This window comes from Propithecus coquereli, unplaced genomic scaffold (assembly GCF_000956105.1).
Source record: "Propithecus coquereli isolate 6110/MARCELLA unplaced genomic scaffold, Pcoq_1.0 Scaffold152, whole genome shotgun sequence".
NCBI classification, from domain to species: domain Eukaryota; kingdom Metazoa; phylum Chordata; class Mammalia; order Primates; family Indriidae; genus Propithecus; species Propithecus coquereli.
This window is the reverse complement of record NW_012139636.1, coordinates 1,740,169-1,760,969: the sequence shown is the minus strand read 5'-3', so window position 1 is coordinate 1,760,969 and position 20,801 is coordinate 1,740,169. Positions and strand designations below refer to the sequence as shown.

General features: G+C 36.4%; 1 protein-coding gene across 1 annotated transcript in view; it reads right to left on the bottom strand.

The window, feature by feature from the left end:
* PTPN21 (protein tyrosine phosphatase, non-receptor type 21) overlaps positions 1-20,801 on the bottom strand; it is a 63,191-nt gene that overhangs the window by 32,417 nt on the left and 9,973 nt on the right. The window contains exons 2-5 of the mRNA XM_012640416.1: positions 8,327-8,496; positions 2,602-2,699; positions 895-962; positions 24-94 (exon numbers count right to left, since the gene is read on the bottom strand). Of these exons, the coding sequence (XP_012495870.1) occupies positions 24-94; positions 895-962; positions 2,602-2,699; positions 8,327-8,496 (407 nt within the window). The remainder of the gene's footprint in view (positions 1-23; positions 95-894; positions 963-2,601; positions 2,700-8,326; positions 8,497-20,801) is intronic.

Here is a 20,801-nt window from a genome sequence, read left to right as displayed (position 1 = left end):
CATGTCTTATTTCTTAGTGTTACCTGTATTTCTGATGTAGTAAGGCCACTTTTTGGGTTGCTTCTTCCAATACTTTTTCATCTTGTAACCATCCCTGAAGAAAACACACAGAAATATAGAAGAAGTCACCCAAATTTCTTAGGAGATATCATTGCTACTGTTTCTGACTCTTGTCACTGTCAGTCAAAATTATGACCATTACTAATTTGTGGGAGCTTTGCTTACATATGTAATCATGCTCTTTCTAAGGAATTAAGTGGCTTCTGCTCCAGAGCCAAAAACTTTGCCTTCTCAGTTCATCCCAGAGAAAGTTTCAGCTGAGTTATTTCAGGCTGGTGACAACAGGCAGCCAGTTCTGAGCCCAGCAAAATAACAATATCAGGTACATTCTCTGGCTGGCTGTGCAGACACTCAGAAAAAGAGCACACCACCCCCTTTAGTTGTTCCAATACAGCTTTTGTGTCACTTCCATCAGTGACTTAAACGTGGAAGGCAGTGTCTTCTTGTCATCTACTTTTTAAATTGCTGATGAGAAGTCAAATTCATTTCAACATAACTTCGTGAGGTTTCAAGCCTTCGGTTAAAAGCAAAACCTCTGCATGGTTCCTCAGCAGCTGAAAATGAATCCCTCTCTTGGACTCACATCCAAATACAAAACCAATTTCTCTGGGCACATCACAGTGACTACAGACCCTTCACTGTCTATGGGTTGACAAGGACCAAGAAGACTACAACAGGGAAAGTATTCACACTTGAGATGTTTACAAAAGGGAACTGGGTTTTTTTAAATGCCATTCCTGACTAATAAGACTATCATTTGAATTTCATTTCAGGGATTATTAGGGTATGGGAATCAACAGTTTATAAAAAGGCCCATGTTAAACGAAGTCTTACCACAGGAAACAAAGCAAATTTCTGAAGAAAGTCCTGGGATTCATACTGATCGAAGTCACCAAAATCAGCTATACAAAATGACAAATATTCACATATTAATTATATTTAATTTGTATTGCAAAACATGTATAAAAATTCAATATACAGTATACAGATGGTGTGCTTATGATAAGTCAAACTTGTCTTACAGTTACAAAAAGTGTATTTTAAAGTATCTTTTTAAAAATGTTAATTAGGTAGACTCATGTGTCTTGACTTGGAAAAAAGCCTACGAATGAAGTCAAAAACAAGTTATAAACTACATATTAATATGCTCTCATTTTTATAGTTTAAAAACAAACAAAACCTAGTCTACAATCATGTATGCTTGCTATGTACAGAAAAATGTCAGGAAGAAACCAAACTGTTGACACTAGTGATTAACTCTGGGGAATGGAATTAGATCATCTGAATATGTTACAACAAGATGCATTTGTTCTGAAATTTTTAATTGTTAAAAAAAAATTGATAGGTCAGCAAAATGCTTATGAAAAAGTAACTCTTAAAGCCAAATACTTAAGAAAATTCAAAGTACCTTGAAAAGGATTGTGCCTTCAATGTATACCAGGCATTTGTTTGTCTAGAAATAACATGCATGTCTCCATGCCTGCTAATATTGGAAGGAATTTTATTAATGATTCTTCTAATTAAATGTCAATTCCCAAGGTTAAATGCCAGTTATCATTTGAAATAATGCCTCATCAGAAATTTTCCCAAAGTATATACATACATGTAAATATATGTAGATTCAGCATGGAAAAATGAAAAAATTAAACAAATTCAAAAATGTTTGTGAGATGCAAAATTTTCATCTGTTATGACTAACAATACTCTATAATCCAGGACAACTAAAAAACCAAACAAATGAAGTGTACTTAAGTATAAGTGAATATAACCTCATCAACCTCACTGACTGGCAGATCTTTCTTCCTGAAATATCAGCTATTAGTAGATCGAGTCTTCGAACTAGATGACTACATAGCATATTAAATGCTTTAAATATACATATACACACAGTCATGGATCACTTAACAATGGGGATACGTTCTGAGAAATGTGTTAGGTGATTTCATCATTGTATGATCATAGACTTTATTTACACAAACCCAGTGTAAATACACTGCACACTTAGACTATATAAATTTTTGCTCCTAGGCTACAAACCTATACAGCATGTTACTGTACTGAACATTGTAGGCAACTATAACACAATAGTAAGTATGTGTATATCTAAACATAAAAAGGTACAGTAAAATACAGTATTAGGCTGTGCTTATTGCTGATAATAAATTTTAAAAAGCAAAAACTATGGTATTATAATTCTACAGGATCCACACAGCATGTGCAGTTTGACCAGGATGCCATGAGGTGGCATGTGACTGTGTGCATACACACACACACATAAATACATATTTCTGTTTATTAGACTGTTTGCTCTATGGAAATATAACATGGTTAACCTTCTAGAAGTCTCTTTTCATTGAGGTAATCCAAAATCATTTTTTCCCAAAAAGAAGCCCCTTAGATAACAGCAATGTATCATTAATATAAAAACACTACTGAAGATGTATATAGAAAGTCAATTACTTTAAGAATCCCTTGCTGTCTTTGTTATAAAACACATTTTAATCTGATAGAACTATTACATTATGGATTGCCCTTATTTACCTTGAACAGCTAAGCCTGCTAGCTGAATTGCTTGTTCTAATGTACAAGGAATGTTTCCTTCCAAGATATCTTTCTTCAGCTGCAGATAATACTGATACCTATAAAAAAAAAGTCAATTTTGCAAAGTCAATATCAATATTATCTCCAACTGAGACACAATGCATTTTACCATCACTTGGTAGAGAAGCATAAACCAGTCAAATAAAACCTTAACCCCAGATGGTTTGGAAGAATGACAAGAATGTCCTTGACCATATCTACATCCCCCCCCCCGCCACACACACACGCATTAATCAATTTAGTGAGCCACTTATCCCTAACTATAGTTATTTCAAAACCAAAACCATCCATAAGACAGCTGATCATCTGTCTCATGCTCTGTATCAACTTATCAATATAAAATGTTTTACACAAAAACTCCACTATATAATTACATAATAAATTAGGTCATCCCATTTTGCATGATAGACATTCCAAATAATGTGAAAAGGTAGCCTTTTTCTTCACCTGTTTTTCTTAGACTAGTAATAGAAGGCATATATGGGTGCTGGCATTTTTAAAGTATTATTTTGGAAAATCTGAAACAGATGTACAGAGAATAAGTACAATGACCCCATATCCTCATTATGCTGCCTCCAGCAACCTTATTGCCTACCATGCTTCATCCTTCCCTCTCACCAGCCCAAGTTTTACAGCAAATCCCAGATACCTTATCTTCTCACCTGTAAATACTTTAGTATATATCCGTAAAAAGTAAGCTTTATTTTTGTTTAAGACATAACTATATTGTAACACACCCAACAAAATGAATATATTCACACTACTCAATACCCAGTTCACGTACAATTTTCATGATTGTCTCAAAAATGCATTTTTACAGTTTTTTTCCTAGAAAGATCAGGATCCAAGGGTCCAAGGAAAGTCTACAGGTGACATTTGATGGGTATTTGTAAATCTCTCTTGCTATAAAAAAGTTTCCTCCTCTTTATTTTCATGTTATTTATCTTTTGACAAAATGAAGCCACTTGTCATGTAGAATTTCCCACTTTCTGGATTTGTCTGATTATACTCTCGTGGGGTCATCTGACATGTTTATGTATTTTCCAATTTTTCCTGTGAACTAATCATTAGATCTAGAACAGTGTTGTCTACTAGAACTTTCTGCAATGATAGAAATGATCTATTTCTATGCTGTCCAACATGGTAGTTATATGTGGCTACTAAGTATTTTCAATGTGGCTAGTGTAACTGGGAAAATAAATTTTTAGCTGTATTAATTTTCATTAATTTAAATTTAACTATAAACAGCTACATGTAACTAATGACTACCATATTGAACAGTATGCACTTGGAGACTTGCTTAGATACAAGTTTAATTTCTTCAAGAATAATGAATGCATCAGTGGTGCTGGCTCTATCCTGATGTATCGCATCAGAAGTAACAATATTTGTTTGCCCACTGAGTTCAGATGTACCTTTTACCCAAAGGTTTGAGTAGTTATGATTGTTATCTAGACACATTATTCCATTAGGAATTCAAAATGGTGATTTTCTATTCTACAATTTCTCCTGCATTTATTTGGTGTGATTCTTCTGTAAAGAACTTTTCCTTGGCCGGGCGCAGTGGCTCACGCCTGTAATCCTAGCACTCTGGGAGGCCGAGGCAGGAGGATTGCTTGAGCTCAGGAGTTCGGGACCAGCCTGAGCAAGAGCGAGACCCTGTCTCTACTATAAACAGAAAGAAATTAGCCAAACAACTAAAAACAGAAAAAATTAGCTGGGCACGGTGATGCGTGCCTGTAGTCCCAGCTACCCGGGAGGCTGAGGCAGGAGGATCGCTTGAGCCCAGGAGTTTGAGGTTGCTGTGAGCTGGGCTGACGCCATAGCACTCTAGCCCGGGCAACAGAGTGAGACTCTGTCTCAAACAAAAAAAAAAAAAGAACTTTTCCTCAACGAATATTTGATTATCCCTTTAAACAGTTATAATGAAAAGATAGGATAAATTTATTGCCATTCATAATAACAAATTGGTACTCTAGCAAATTTCAAATGTGACCAATGAGGTGGTTTTTTAAGTATTAGGAATTCATGAATTTTAAAAAATATACTTGATATGTTTTATTCTATGCAGTCATTATTCTTTATGATGCTCAAAATTTCTTCTCTTTTGCAAGTAAAAACTGCAGACACCAGAATATTTGCTTTCTCTGCCATGTGAGGACCCAGCAAGGTCTCCAAGCCAGAAAGAGCCTTCACTAGAACCCAATGAATGCTCAGACCTTCAAACTGTGAGAAAATATACCAGTTGGTTAAGCCACCAAGTCTATGATATCTTGTTATAGCAGCCCAAGCTAAGACATATTCAAAGGTCATTTTTGCTGGATATATAATCATTGCCTCATATTTCCTTTCCTTGAGGATGTTAAAGGTTACTTTTTTGTCTGTTAGCATGAACTGTTCTTCTCAAAGTCTGATACCAACCTTATTTTCTTAATTTCACCAGTAACTTAGCGTTTTGGTCTAGATGCCCAATTTCCAGTGATTTTGCAGAACATGTTTTGGTATTGATTGCTCTGGGTTTACCATCCCAGATACACAATATGCCTTTTCAATATAGAGCATCAAGTCATCTTTTTTCAAGAAAGTTTTTAGAATGTTGTATAGTTAGAATGTAGAATTTGTTAAATAGTTTTTAGAATGTGTTCATTGCCAATGTTTTGGCTTTCTCCATTGGGGAATCCTATTACACATATTTTTGATTTTTGATCTCGTCTTCTATATTTATACTATACTTTTATCATTTCTATCACTTTAAAATTTATCTCTAATGCTTTTCTCAACTCTTTATTTTCATGTTCACCCATTGCATAGCCAAATTATTCCAAAGCTTTTCTAATTCATATTTAAATGGTTCTTTCATATCATGTTATTTTCTTAATTTGCTTTAGTTCATTTTATAATATTGGCTGGCAGGTTTTTGCTGTTTTGTGGCCACATTTTTCTGACAAATCTTCACTTTCTGAAGATATATTATTCAGATTGTTATTTTCTTAAAATATGTTTGAATGGTTTTATAATACCATTTTTTAGGTATAACTGAGATACAATAAACTGCTCTAATTTAAAGTATATAATCTTGACACATGAATATATCCACGAAACCATCACCACAAGATAAGGAACATACTGATCACATGTAAAAGTTTCCTTGTATCCTCATACCCTTCTCTCCTACTTCTCCCTTCCTGGGAGACCGCTAATCTGCTTTGGGACTCTACGGATGTGATAGCTAGAACATCTCTAGATATCCTGGACTATAAGGTAACCTAATGAATTGAAGATGGGGATGATGGAACAGTAAGAGAAAGAACAAGGGTCCTTGAAGACTTTGTGGAGCTGTTACACAAGCTCTGCGTGGCTGACCTCTGGACTTCTCTTCTGTAAGCCAATGATACTTAGAGTTTTATTGTTATATATAGCCATACTTAATCCTTACTGATACAACCTGTCACGTTCTTCTACACCTAATCAGTGAGCAATCCTGTGATTGAATCTAGTAAGCCTGTTCTCTCTCAACCTGGCTAACGTCTTTGTTCGAGTCTACATTCTGGACTGATGCCTAGATTATGGCATAGACATTCCTAACCGGCCTCCTGCCTGTAGTCTTGCCACCTCTGAGAGCTTCTCATGATAGGTGTTCTTCATAAAATGCAAATTTGATCATTCCATTCCACTAAAATTCAAAAATGTCTTCCTCATTGTCCTGTGACTTTATTACTAATGCCTATTTTTTAAACTTCCTCTCCCCTCTCTAGGTAATATCTGAAGCTCCCTGAAAACACATAGTCATTTTCTTTAATACCCCTGCTTTGCACAAGCTATTTCCTCCAGAAAAATTCCTTCTAAAGTCAATCAAAAAAATCAGCTTTTTGTAGGCCAGGCATGGTAGCTCATGCCTGTAATCTTAGCACTCTGGGAGGCCAAGACGGAAGGATCACTTGAGGTCAGTAGTTCGAGACCAGCCTGAGCAAGAGCAAGACCCCATCTCTGCTAAAAATAGAAAAAATTAGCCAGGCTTGGTGGTGCTCGCCTATAGTCCCAGCTACTCAGGAGGTTGAGGCAGGAGGATCACTTGAGCCCAGGAGTTTGAGGTTGCAGTAAGCTGGGCTGACGCCATGGCACTCTAGCCCAGGGCAACAAAGTGAGACTCTGTCTCAAAAAAAAAAAAAAATCAGCTTCTTTACCTTCCCTGTTCAAGTTACCCTTGTACCACCCCTAGGAATCCAGACCTTTATTAATAATAAAAGCATTTACTATCATAGGATACTATAATTATTTATTTATATGAACTGCCAGTTCCACCAGACTATGAGCAACTCCTCCTGGGTAAGATTAAAACGTATTCACTTGTGTATTCACCTCCCACTGTGGCCAACATAGTTCTTAGATCAATATCATGTCTTCACTAAACGTTTAAATGAGTTGAGGTGATTAGTTCAGGTTTTTTCCTTCTGGCTTCCCCTTCTCTCTTCCATGTTTATACTTCAGACTTACTTCAGTCAGTTTGTGCTTATCTCTACCACCTGATCCTTGCTGCTTTGGTTTTCCATCCTCTTCTAATAAGTAACCAGCAGGCTCAAACAGCATTCCACAAACATGGGGCAGTACCAGGTTCTTACTCTCTGCAGGGCATTATGTTAGACAGCATGAGAAAACTAAAGCTAAAGAAAACATGGATTTAAAATCCAGGGGAAAGATAAGAGATGTACACAACCATAGTGAGAGGCTATGACAAAGGCCATCTTAACACAAGTACAAGCAAATTCTAGGACAGTTTGGAGAAGGTAAACCTCATTCCAGCCTGGAAGTCACAGATGCTTCATGGAAAAGGTACCTCTGAACTACAACTCAGAAGATGAACAGGATTCCAGTACATAAACACAAGGGAAAGAACTAGGACACAAAGACAAAAAGGCACGTAGCACATCCAGGGCCTGGAAGTAGTCCAGCTTGGCTCAAAAGTAACATTAAATAGGGTTAAAAAGATAAGGTAATGACAGATTTCGGAGAACTTTGAAAGGCAGGCTTAAGAATTCAAATTTTATTCCATTGTTTTTTGTTTTGTCTTGGGGAGTCGGGGTTGGGGAGAGAACATTTAGTTCCTCTATCCTGCTCCTTAGTATCATCTTCCCTTTCTGCTTTTTATCCCTGTTAAGGGTGCTTACTAGCCAAAATTTTTTGATCTTAAACACTTCCTCTCTCTCCTTCTGTGCTTTCCCTCCCCTACAAATTTCCTCTCCCACCTGTCCACAGATTACAGCTACCAGAGTCAGAGAAATCTAAGAACCTTTTGGCACATTTCCTTGAGGAATGACCACATTTTATGACTTTAATTCTTACTCTCTTCTCTCATTTCCTTGTTACAAAGGATCAGAAACAAAACAATAAAACACGGCAGGTGACATCACTACAAGAAGAGTTCACAGCCAGAGTAAAAACATCGTTTTTCCTTTTAATGATTCCTTTGTGCCTAATGAACCCATAACTCATCCGACATGCAATAAAACACTCTGACGTGCCACATACCAGAACCTCCTTGTAATAAGGCAGTAAAAATGTGGGGCGGGAGGGCAGAGTTTCAGACTTTCACCTCTTGACTTTGACCTTTCACTTTTTTAATCTCACTAGATTATTTCCTAAAAACAAACAGCATATAATTTCTCACCTGGTAATCTCCTGCTGCAGCTGTGACACCGAAGGCACATAAAATACCACTCCAAAATAAACGGTAGGTTCCAATGCATATTTGTCCAGCTGCTTCTTCAGAGGTTTTTCCAAATCTACCCACCGGCGCTGATTTTGCTTGTTGTGGTACCAGAGGCTGAAGTAAGTGACCTGGAAAGACAGAGGGTCACTGAAGATGACAGTAATGGACAAAAGGATTTCGATGACTTCCACTGCACTGATCCGTGACCTGGCACCCAGTGACGGCAGTCTTCTATTGCCTCTCTTTTCAGAAAGGAACAGCAGCAAGAACTGAAGGAAAAAAAGAGGCAAGAGCTATCTTTATCTAGATATTCATATATGGGAAATAGAGGCAAAAAGTCAGTGACACTTGCATATCATTTCTTGAACTCTGCACAAAAAAAAAAGCATTCCAAGGCCTGGACATCAAAATGTAGTGGGTGCTACTGAATTTTACATACAAGTTTTAACAAAAACAAAAAAATACTGAAAAATATTACACTTACTTTTTTAGTTACTGATACTAAAACATTAAATCAATCATAATCAATATTTTAAAAGAAGTGTAACTGGAGTCCTACCCAGTTGAATTCTGACTAAATACTGTGAAATCAACTTTTTACTAGAGACAAGGGTATCGCTCCGTTACCCAACCTGGAGTACAGTGGTGCTATCATAGCTCACTGCAACCTCGAACTCCTGGGCTCAGGCGATCCTCCTGCCTCAGTCTCCTGACTAGCTAGGACTACAAGCACACACCGTACCTGGCTATTTTTTTTTTTTTATTTTTTGTATAGGCAGGGTCTGGCTGTTTTGCCCAGGCTGGCCTAAACTCCTGGCCTCAAACGATCCTCCTGCCTCAGCTTCCCAAAGTGCTAGGATTACAAGTATGAGCCACCACACCCGGCTAATTTGGACTTCTATAAATAAATAATTTCATGTAAATATTATAAATTTCTAGTACAAATACAACTGTAACTCTTCTTTGCCCCTCTGCCCCCCAAATTTCATTAGACACAAATTTAAAGGAACTGTAAAGCCGTGGAGATGAATTCATTCTCTCTCCCCCCACACCCAGACATACACACACACACACAAACATAAAAGCTCTGACTAATGCAGTAAGATAACATAAGTGTATTGCTCAGAGCTTTAAAAAAAAAAAAAAAACCCAGTTATTAGCATTTAGATCTCACTTGCTGTGTAATGAAACTTTTAAGGTAAATCAACACTAGCCCTGGGCCTGGTCAACCTGAAAGGGTATTAATGCACTTAGGAGTTGAAATGACAGCCTCAGGCCACTGCTAATACTTACTTCAAAATCAATTTACAGATCCATACAATTGGAAAATCACTGCTTTGTAGCTTTGGATTTTAAAGCAACACTGTCCAATAGAACTTTGTGAAATGATGGAAATGATCTATGTCTGCACTGTCCAATAAAGCAGTCGCTAGCCCCATGTGGCTACTGAGCACCTGAAATGTGTCTAGTGCCACTGAGGAACTGTCTTTTTTATGTTATTCAGTTTTAATTGACTTAAAGAGCTGTAAGCATCTAGTGGCTTTGTATTAGATAATATAGCTTTAGAGCAAAAATAAAACTGAGAAATAATACTCTCGCCATTTGTTTGACCAGTAATCCTCACTCATATAAAAAATAAAATTTTAATTTGCAAGGGAAAAGATTGTACAAACATACCTGCAGTATTAATTTTATCTTATAACTTTTTTACATGGGAAGAACTATACCATTACAAGAAGTCTATCAAATAAATTCAGCAAGAGTGAGGAATGTGTGTCCAATCTCCCTTTATATCCACAAACTCCTAGAATACTGTGGAGTTCAGTAAATTTTTTTTAACAAAAAGAATGAATATTCTCTTGTTTCTTAGTTGCCTCTCAAGTCATCATGTATGAATGGAATATTTTGAACATTTACTATGTACCAAGCTCTATTCCAAGAACTGTAGAAAGATCAAAGATTAAATCACTGCCATTAACTTACTAAGTAAGTATTTTTATTTGTGTTAAATCCCAAAGCCAGTGTTTCTCCAAGTATTATCCCTGGACCATCTCTACCAGAATTCCTACAGAGATTCATGGGCCCTAAAGAACTATTAAACTCCTAGGTAATTCGTGTGTCCATTACAGTTTGAAGACGATTGTACTATACCACACTGCCCCTCCAAAGTGATACAGGAGAAAGCTATATAAACAATCTATCATAGAAACATTGTTATGAGAACAAAAACAAACAAAAATCTATCCTTGAAAAAAATAAAACAAAAATCTATCCTTGAAAAGCTACATGGAAATCAAATTTTTGAAAATCCAAACACCCTTTAATATAAATATATCTGAAAATCCAAGTCCTATTGTTAATTATGTTCTGAAGTCATCGTTATGTTTATAAAATCAATTGCATGTTATCTGTAAGGACAGAATATGTATCGCATTTATGGAAAACAACTACTGTTCCTTCCTCCTTTTAAACTGCAACTTATAGAAAAGAAAAATCTGGTTTAATAGAAAGAGCTTGTAAACTTCTAGACAGAGCAATTAGGCAAATTACTTACTAGCCATGAACTGGAAAAGTCAATCAGTCCAATTTGGTTTTCCCAGTGTAAAATAAGGTAATACCTCCCTCACAACTCCATCATGAGGACTAAATGAGGGAAAACAATGTGAATGCATTTTAATACTAATTTTTAAAAGATTACTTAATTTCAGCCATTTTGCCAAACATCGACAAAATCAATTATTGATTCCTACCCCCCAAAAAACTATTCTAATTAACTACATTTATTTGGATTGATTGCAACACAATACATTTCTGTTACTTGTATGTTTGTTTTGTATTCCATCTTAGAACACAAGCTTCAGACTGAATGTACCATATTTGGTCTACTAGCATACTATGCATTTAATTCCACAAACATTTACTTTTTGCCAGGGTAGTTGTCCTTTAGAATCTAAAACTGTTTTGGTCCTAATAATACATCGTCACTTTTAACAAAAAAGAAAAGGTCTTAAAAATACCCTTTGTATATATTACTTTTCCCTTTAAATCACACTTCATTTTAAAACTTACTACAAAGCTACAGTAATCCAAACAGTGTGGTGCCAGCATAAGGAGAGACACAGAGACTAACAGAACAGAGCTGAGAGTCCAGAAACGAACCTATGCATCTACAGTCAACTGATTTTCAACAAGGGTGCCAAGACCATTCAATAGGGAAAGAATAGTCTCTTTAACAAATGGCGCTGAGATCCATATCCAAAAGAATGAAGTTGGATCCCTGTCTAACATCTTATACAAAAATTAATACACATTAGATTAACAACCTAATTATAAGAACTGAACCATAAACCTCTTTATAAGAAAACATTGGGGTAAATTTTCATGACCTTGAATTTGAGAATGGATTCTCAGATATGACACTAAAAGTATGAGCAAAAAAAAAAATAGATAAGTTTACTTCAACAAAATTAAAAAACTTTGCACAAAGAACCATATCAAGAAAGTAAAAAGACAACCTACATAATAGGAGAAAATGTTCACAAATCATGTATCTAATAAAGGATTTTATTTGGAATACATAAAGTATTTGGAATACATAAGGAACTCTTACAAAACAGAAAGACACAATTTTATTTTAAAATGAGCAAAGGATTTAAATAGACATTTCTCCAAAGAAGATATACAAATGGCCAATAAGCATATGAAAAGATGCTCAACATCATTAGTCATTAGGGAAATGCAATTCAGAACCACAATGAGATACCGCTTCACACCAGCTATGCTATAATTTAAACAATAGAAAATAAGTGTTGGTGAGGAGAAATTGGAACCCTCATATGTTGCTGGTGGGAATGCAAAATGGTTCGGCTTCTGTGGAAAAGTTCGGTAGGTCCTTAAAAAGTAAACATAGAATCACCATGTGACCCGGCAATTCCACTCTCAGACACATACCCAATAGAATTGGAAACAGGTGTTCAAGCAAATACATGTACATGCATGTTCACAGGACTATTTGCAATAGCCAAAAGGTGAAAACAATCCAAATGTCCCTCACTAGATGAATGGATAAACAAGTTTGTGTTTTATACATACAATGGAATATTTAGCCCTAAAAAGGAATAAAGTTCTAACACATGCTACAATGTGGATGAACCTCAAAAACGTGATGCTAAGAAAAAGCCAGACGCAAAGGTCATATATCATATAATTCCATTTACATGAAATATCCCGAACAGATAAATCCACAGAGACAGAAAGAAAGCAAACTGGTGGTTGCTAGGGGCAGGGAGGAATGGAGAGTGACTGCTTAATGGGTACAGAGTTTCCTTTGGGGGTGATGAAAATGTCCTGGAACTAGACAGAGATGGTATTGTGAATGTACTAAATGCCACTGAATTGTTGACTTTAAAATGGTTACTTTTATGTTATGTGAATCTCATCTCAATAAAAAAATTTTGTTAAAGATCAGAAATATTCATAATTAAAATCGAGTACAGAATTGTAAAACTTTATTTTCAAACATTTAAATACATCAAATTCAGGTCATTAAGAAAATCTAAGAAAAAAAAATAAGCCAGAAATAGATGAGACAGTCTTGAGTTAATAACATTTTCTATTTTCTAATATCTATACTTAGAGTCAAGATTTTGTATAGTTTGGCAATTATCTGGCAATCTCAACTATCTGAACATAATTGAAGAACAGAGAATAGGGAAAAATGTGTTTGAGCAATGAAAAGTACATGTCAGTGTCAAAGTTATAAAGGATATGCCCTTGATGAAGAGATTTCTCCTCTTATATGGAAATTTTTTCCTTATTTTATACATAATGAGTTCAGTGACTTGGTTCAGTCCAAAGCAGATTAAAAGATGACAAATTAAAGGAAAAGGGATTGTTAAATAATAGCAAGTTGACAGCAGAAGGAAATTATGGGTAATATTCTTTTAGCAAGGGAGAATACATACATGCAAACAAAAACCCTTTAAGAAGAAATTATAAAGAATGGCAAATGCACAGTAGTCTGGAGTTATTTACTGAAGAACATTTGTTCTAAATATTAGTCATGTATTTAACAATAATCACTGTTCCTACTCCTTTGTTTAAGACAAGTGGAAAAGCATATAAATCTTTCCAAAGATTAGCACTCGAAATAGTTGTTTGGACAAAGGAGTAAGCCTTGTTTATTAGGCAAAATTAGTTATGAAGCACGCTTCATTTCCCAAAGATAATTAGAAAATAACTTATTTTATATATAGCTTTACCATACTTTAGCCAACTTAATTGTCGTTTCATTACTTCACTTGTAAGTTCAAGTATATTTTCCAAAGCCAAATATAAAAGATATCTCTATTTTTGCTGTTTTGGTACCTGCCGTTATTTGTTTTTTGAAAGGTTTGACTAGTAGCTTGGAAGCTAATTATTAATACAATCATGCACTGCATAATGACATTTTGGTCAATGATGGACTGCATATATGACAGTGGTGCCATAAGATTATAATGGAACTGAAAAATTCCTATGGCCAAGTGATGCTGTAGCCGTCATAAATTGTAGTGTAACACATTGCACACATCTGTGGTGATGCTGGTGTAAACAAAGCTGCTGCACTGCCTGTGATATAAAAGCATAGCATATACAATTATGTACAGTACCTAATACTTGATAATGATTGATTATTTTGTTGGTTTTTTTTTTTTTTATTATAACATACTTTTTATCATTATCTTAGAGTGGGCTCTTTCTACTTATAAAAGAAAATGTTAACTGTAAGACAGCCTCAGGTAGGTCCTTCAGGAGGTATCCAGAAGGCATCGCTATCTTAGGAGATGACAGCTCCATGCATGTTACTGCCCCTAAGACCTGCCGGGGGGAAAGATGTGGAGGTGGAAGGCAGTGATATTGATGATCCTGACCTGGTGTAGGCCTAGGCTAATGCGTGTGTATGTGTCTGAGCTTTCAACAAAAAAGTTTAAAAAGTAAAAAACAAAAAAAATTTAAAGGATGTAAAGAAAGAAAAAATTTCTTACAGCTCTGCTGTGTTTGTGTGTTAAGCTAAGTGTTATTACAAAAGAGTCAAAAAGTTAAGAGTATTAAAAAGTTGATAAGTTACTGTAAGCTAAGGTTAATTTATTATTAAAGAAAGAAAAATTTTATGTAAATTTAGTGCAGCTCTAGTGTACAGTGTTTATAAGTCTACAGCAGTGTACAGGACTGTCCTAGGCCTTCATATTCACTCACCACTCACCCAGAGCAACTTCCAGTCTGTAAGCTCTATTCAACATAATTGCCCTATACAGGTGTACCTTTTTTTTTTTTAAATCTTTTATACCATATTTTTACTGTACCTTTTCTATGTTTAGATACACAGATACTTACCATTGTGTTACAACTGCCTACAGTATTCAGTACAGTAACATGCCGTACAGGTTTGTAGCCTAGCAGCAAAAGGCTATACCATATAGCCTCGGTGTGTGGTAGGCTATTCCATCTAGGTTTGTGTAAGTACACTGTATGACCTTTGCCTAAGACAAAATTGTCTAACAATGCATTTCTCAGAACGTTCCCCCATCCTTAAGAGACACAGGACTATATTTCCTCCAGGGAGCCATGTCTGCGATTCCAGTAGCCACCACTAGTGTGGAAGAGGGGAAACAGCGCTAGACCTGAGGTCCAGAGGCTTGCTTGGCCTTTGAGTCCAGGGTCCACCACGCACCATCTCTTCAGCAAGTCACTTCCTCACTGAGATCCAGCTTCTTAACAGGGAAAATAACATGTACCCCCTCTTCCTTAAAAAATTGTGGTAAAGAATACTTTACAAGTGAAAATTTTGCTGATAAAGCTAAAAAGCACTCTTCTTATATTTATTATGAGTACATAAATTTAGCAGATAGGATCTCTTCAGGTATGACTGAAAATAGAACAAAACTTGAGTCAAGCATGCTCCTTCCTTGAAAATATAGCTATCTAAATATTATAACAGTCAAACTAATTTCTTCCTTTATTTAAAGTCAAGATAGGCTGGGTGAGGTGGCTCATGCCTGTAAATCCTAGCACTCTAGGAGGCCAAGGTGGGAGGATCACTTGAGGTCAGGAGTTTGAGACCAGCCTGTGCAAGAGCAAGACCCTGTCTCTACTAAAAATAGAAAAAATTAGCCAGGCGTGGTAGCGTGTGCCTGTAGTCCCAGCTACTCGGGAGGCTGAGGCAGGAGGATCACTTGAGCCCAGGAGTTTGAGGTTGCTGTGAGCTAGGCTGACGCCACAGCACTCTAGCCCAGGTGATAGAGCGAGACTCTGTTTCAAAAATAATAATAATAAAATAAAATACTAGGATACTTTATTTTTAAAGTCGAGATATACTAGGATACTTTATTTTTAAAAGAAATACCAAAACTTTGGTACAGAAGGGCCCATGTGCCCTAAATCTCAATTAGTACCAGTCTTTACTTGCTCTAGGTTATTGTACCAGAATCACGTGTTCTCTCTTCTTCCTCAAGTCCAAATCTTCTGGGTTATGCCTGTCCTGGTTCTGTTTATGGGTTGGTTTAATTGTAATAAAAGTTTCCCAACAGACCAGCCCTTAAATACTGGCTTTGGGTTCATGTCTCCCAGCACCCCTTGTTATCCAACTACCCAGTACTTTTCCCGGTAAGAAACTTTACCTCCACATGGCTCCTTTTTCCCCAGCTCTGTCCGCTTTTACGGGGGAGATCAAAGTGAGCTGATTTGACCTGTGGGAAACTCATTCCAACAGAAGCCTCTAAGTCATTGAATAATTTAGCATCCCCTAGATCAACTCTCAATTATCACTGAATAGATTTTTATGAAACTTTGTCAGATATTTTTACATTCTCTCCCTCCCTTTCCTACTTTGTTCTGAACTTCTCAGAATAGTTTTCATAAAATTACTCCATGATTTCTTCATAGCTGTTTAAAATTCTTCATAGCTACTCCCCAAAACTGTACAAATAACTATGCCTGCTATGTAAATTAGAGTAAAAACAAAAGTTGAACAGAACTTGGCTTCTTTTCAGACACAATATGGTTGACTTACTTTAAATGAACTGACGTTGACTCTGTGAACAAAGCGATTTGATAATGAAGCTTTTTGCTCAGAGGAAAAGATAGTTCAAAAATCTGAGCTTGGGAAAAAGGTGAAGCACCCCAAACCACAGTCCTCTAAGGAGATATCAGCTATTACAAGCAGGTCCAAATTCTATCAAAATGTAAACCCTTTCCTAATCCCTAAATCTTTTCTCATCTAATTACTTTAAGAGTCTTTTTGGCTGTACTGTTTTCAAAGCAGAGCAGAGGGACAACAATTATCTGAAGGGTTTTTTAAGCCACCAATGCGCTAGGTTTGATACAAGTTAATGCCATTTAAAATTGCAAATATTTAATATTTTATCTTGATGCCTTTCTTAGACTGGGCAGAAGTCAGAAGACTTTTCATCAGGAAAGAGATGAGAGGAGCTAGCACTAGATACAGTCTATCACGGGAAGAGATCATCTAACACAGGTAGTTAACAGTATCAATCTAATTCAAAACTGGAGCTTACCTCTACACTGAGTCTGCCATAAATAATGAAGTATCTTACTTATTGCTTGTGAGAGAGCAGTGGTCACATTGCTTTGAAGCAGGAAGAATTTTTTCCTTTTCTGTTTAATTTTAATCCATTTTCTTCTATCCTTAATCAAACATTATCTATTTTACAGCCAGATAATATACAATATGATTACATTCTATCACATATAAATGAAGACTAAAAATAATCAGTACTCGCTTCAGTAACACACTAAAATTGGAATGATACAGAGAAAATTAACATGGCCCCTAAGCAAGAACAACACAGGAATTCATGAAGTGTTCCATATTTAAAAAAATAAAAACTGTATCTTGGTCTTCTAAATTATTCTGAAATTTTATTAAAATCAAGTCCAAGTAACTGAACCCCTCAAGTAGCCAGATTTTTGTGGTTGTAGTATTTTTCAGGAAAGGAGTCAAATTATAAGCCAATTTCTGGGATTGAAAGAAGATCCAAGGCATGAATTAGAATCAACATAGACGAACTGCTCATAACTTTTCTATTTACCATTCTGGACAATCAAGTGCTATAAAGAATATGATGACTCAGATGCAATAAGATCATTCTTTAAAAATTCCTGCCCTCAACATAGCTTACATTCCAGTAGGGGAAAAAAGACAAATAAGCAAAATATATGGTATGCCAGATACTGATAAGTGCTATGGAGAAAGATATTCAATTATAAGATTATAACAATATCAACACATTTTTAAAGAGTAAACTAGGATTAAGTGGGAAATTTTAGTAGAGTCACGCATCACTTAACAGCAGGTGAAACATTCCGAGAAATACGTCATTAGGCAATTTCTAATGACGTTGTTTGAACGTCATAGCGTGTACTTATACAAACCTAGATGGTATAGCCTGCTACACACCTAGGCGATAGAGTATAGCCTATTACTTCTAGACTACAAACCTGGACAGCATGTTACTGCATAGAATACTGTCGGCAACTGTAACACAATGGTAAGTATCTGTGTATCTAAACATATCCAAACATAGATGTAAGTAAAAATACAGTATTATAATCGTATGGACACCGGGTGCCAGTAGCAGGTACCTGTAGTTCAGTTACTCAGGAGGATCCTAAGGCAAGAGAATCACTTGAGTCCAGGAGTTTAAGACCAGCCTGAGCAACACAGCAAAATCCTGTCTCTAAGTAATTACTCAATTAATAATCTTATGGGACCACCACCATATATGCGGTCTGTCATTGACCAAAATATCATTGAGTGGCACATGACTGTATATACATTTTACTACCAAGAATGACAGAGATAACGAAGATGTTATTGTGTAAAGTTTTGACACAAGCAAAGGCTAATGTGCTCTATGTAAGACCATATAAAAGGTTATTTTATTTAGGACCCACATAACAGAATAAACCAGATCCTCTCATTCTTCAATCACAGTTAACTAGCAGTGACTGAGCTCATCAGTAAAGGCAGCAAGCACGTCAATGGATTCACCAGTTATACCATTTCTTCTTGCTTGGAAGTAGAATCCGACTCTAGAAACCCCCAAATGCATTCAACAGTAGTGCAACAGACATTGCTTTGGAAAATCTCTCAGCAGGGAGCTCCCCTGGTACGTATTTCATCAGCCTGATACGTTCAACTCTGCCAGGGAACGAGTTAACCAAAGGCTTCCCATCAGACAGCTATGCCTTAAATACCTCAGGGATTCCCCAACAATGTCTTGCTGGCCTAATGATGACTCATGTTTCTTCTCACGCTTATCTTTCTTTGTCTGATATGACTTCAAAAAACATATTTTAAGCAAAATGACGAATTGTAAAACAAAATTAAAATAAATGATAACGAATATCTCAAGAGTACTTATAACAATCTCCATGAGACTTGGGAGGCCACACTGTGCCGGGCTGTCATTAAGGGGATGAGCTCCACAGCAGGCCACCTGCCACTTACCCAAGTTTATATCCTGGGAAGAAAGATGCTGATCAAGGAGCCAGAAGAACTACTCTACTGCGGTTTCTGCCATGTGACCATGAGCAAGTCACTTAATAGCTCTGTGTCTCAGTTTACACATCTGTAAAATGGAGATGAATATAACAGTGCCTCACTCATAGGATTGTTGTGAGGATCAAAATAAGCAAAAATATTTAAAGCACTTAAAAAAGTGTCTCATGCAATAAGTGGTCGAGTAATATGAGCTCTTATTATCACGGTTTTCAAGTCTCCTTAAATAGTATAAAATTTCATATTGTATTATATCTCTTTAGTAGAAGAAATTCTACACTTAAATATTTCCTTCACTAACAGGGTTGACTTTGATAACTTCTTTTCTTTCTCTTTCTTTTCTTTTAAAATAAATAGAAAATATCAACATTTGGATCACTTTTCTTCTAGGAAAATGTCAGTGGCTCAATGGGAAAGTGGTGTGTTGTTGACGAAAAAGCGTTAAACCAGGAGCTAAAAGACCTAAATTCTAGTTGGGGGCTGTGTCACTAACTAGCTGCCCTACCTAAGCACCGGTTGTACAGGAGTGTACAGTGAAGTCTGCATTCTAGTGGGGGACGACAGACATTACACAAACAATAATACACAATTTTAGACATATTCTTCATTATTACTTATGCTTCACGGCAAGGAGTGGTGGCTCATGCCTATAATCCCAACACTTTGGGAGGCTGAGGGGGGAGGATCACTTGAGGCTAGAAATTTGAGACCAGCCTAGGTAACATAACAAGACTGCATCTCTGAAAAAAAAAAAAATTTAAAAATTGGTCAGGAGTGGTGGCATGTGCCTATAGCCCCAGCTACTCGGGAGGCTGAGCCAAGAAGATCACTTGAGCCCAGGAGTCTGAGGTTGCAGTGAGCTATGAAGACACCACCGTGCTCCAGCCTGGGAGACAGAGCAAGACCCTGTCTCATAAAAGAAAAAAAAAATTGTCCTGTGGACACTGCCAGTGTTTGGTCCATTCCACCACCGAGATGGTAGGAGGAAATAGGATGTTGATTATATTTAGGGTTAAATTAAACATATGTAAAGCAAATAGTACAGTGCTTGGTGTATGGTCAGTACCCGTTAATTACTTTTCTTTTTTTTCCCTTGCACCCTTATCACATATGAAAAAAACAAAACCCAGAAAAGTCAAGTTGGTTTCCTTGAGTCGCACTAGTGGTATGCAGGAATTTGAACCCAAGACCATCTGGCACTAAAACTCCACCTTGTTGCCTCCAAACCCTCACTTTGCCAACTGTAGTTGAATTGAATGGTACAAAGTTCAAACTGCTGAAAATGCACTTGACTTTGAAATTAATTTGACAAGTCAACAAAGTCTGAGCTGTCTAAATAACTGTTATATGACCAAGACAAGTTGTTTTTAGATTCATAAAGAAAATCAGCTTCTGCCACCTGGCATGAGATTATTTGTATATTTTCTTAGCCTGTTCGGTTAAAGCTTATTTAAAATAACACAACTTCTCTGTCCTACTTACAAATCTAAACACTGTACACATTTTAGCAATCTCACTTTGGTGATCTATAGAAAGTGATAGGAAAGTTATTTCTATTACATGCTGTCAATTCTCTTACAGAATTTGTGACATGCATAGTTTCTTCTAGGGAAATTAGCATCTTTTATTTTTCCTACCCGTTGATCTCAGATTATAGGAAATTAGCATCTTAAGCAAAAATTTAAATCGCCTCTGGATATGCTGTCAGATCATTAAAAGATAAAGGAAATCTAAGTGGCATTTGTTTCTGAACAAATTGCTTGGAGAACCAAATAGGAAAACATTTGCTAAACCAACATACGATTAAGAAATGATAAAAGGCCTGGCACAGTGGCTCACGCTTGTAATCCTAGCTCTCTGGGAGGCCGAGGC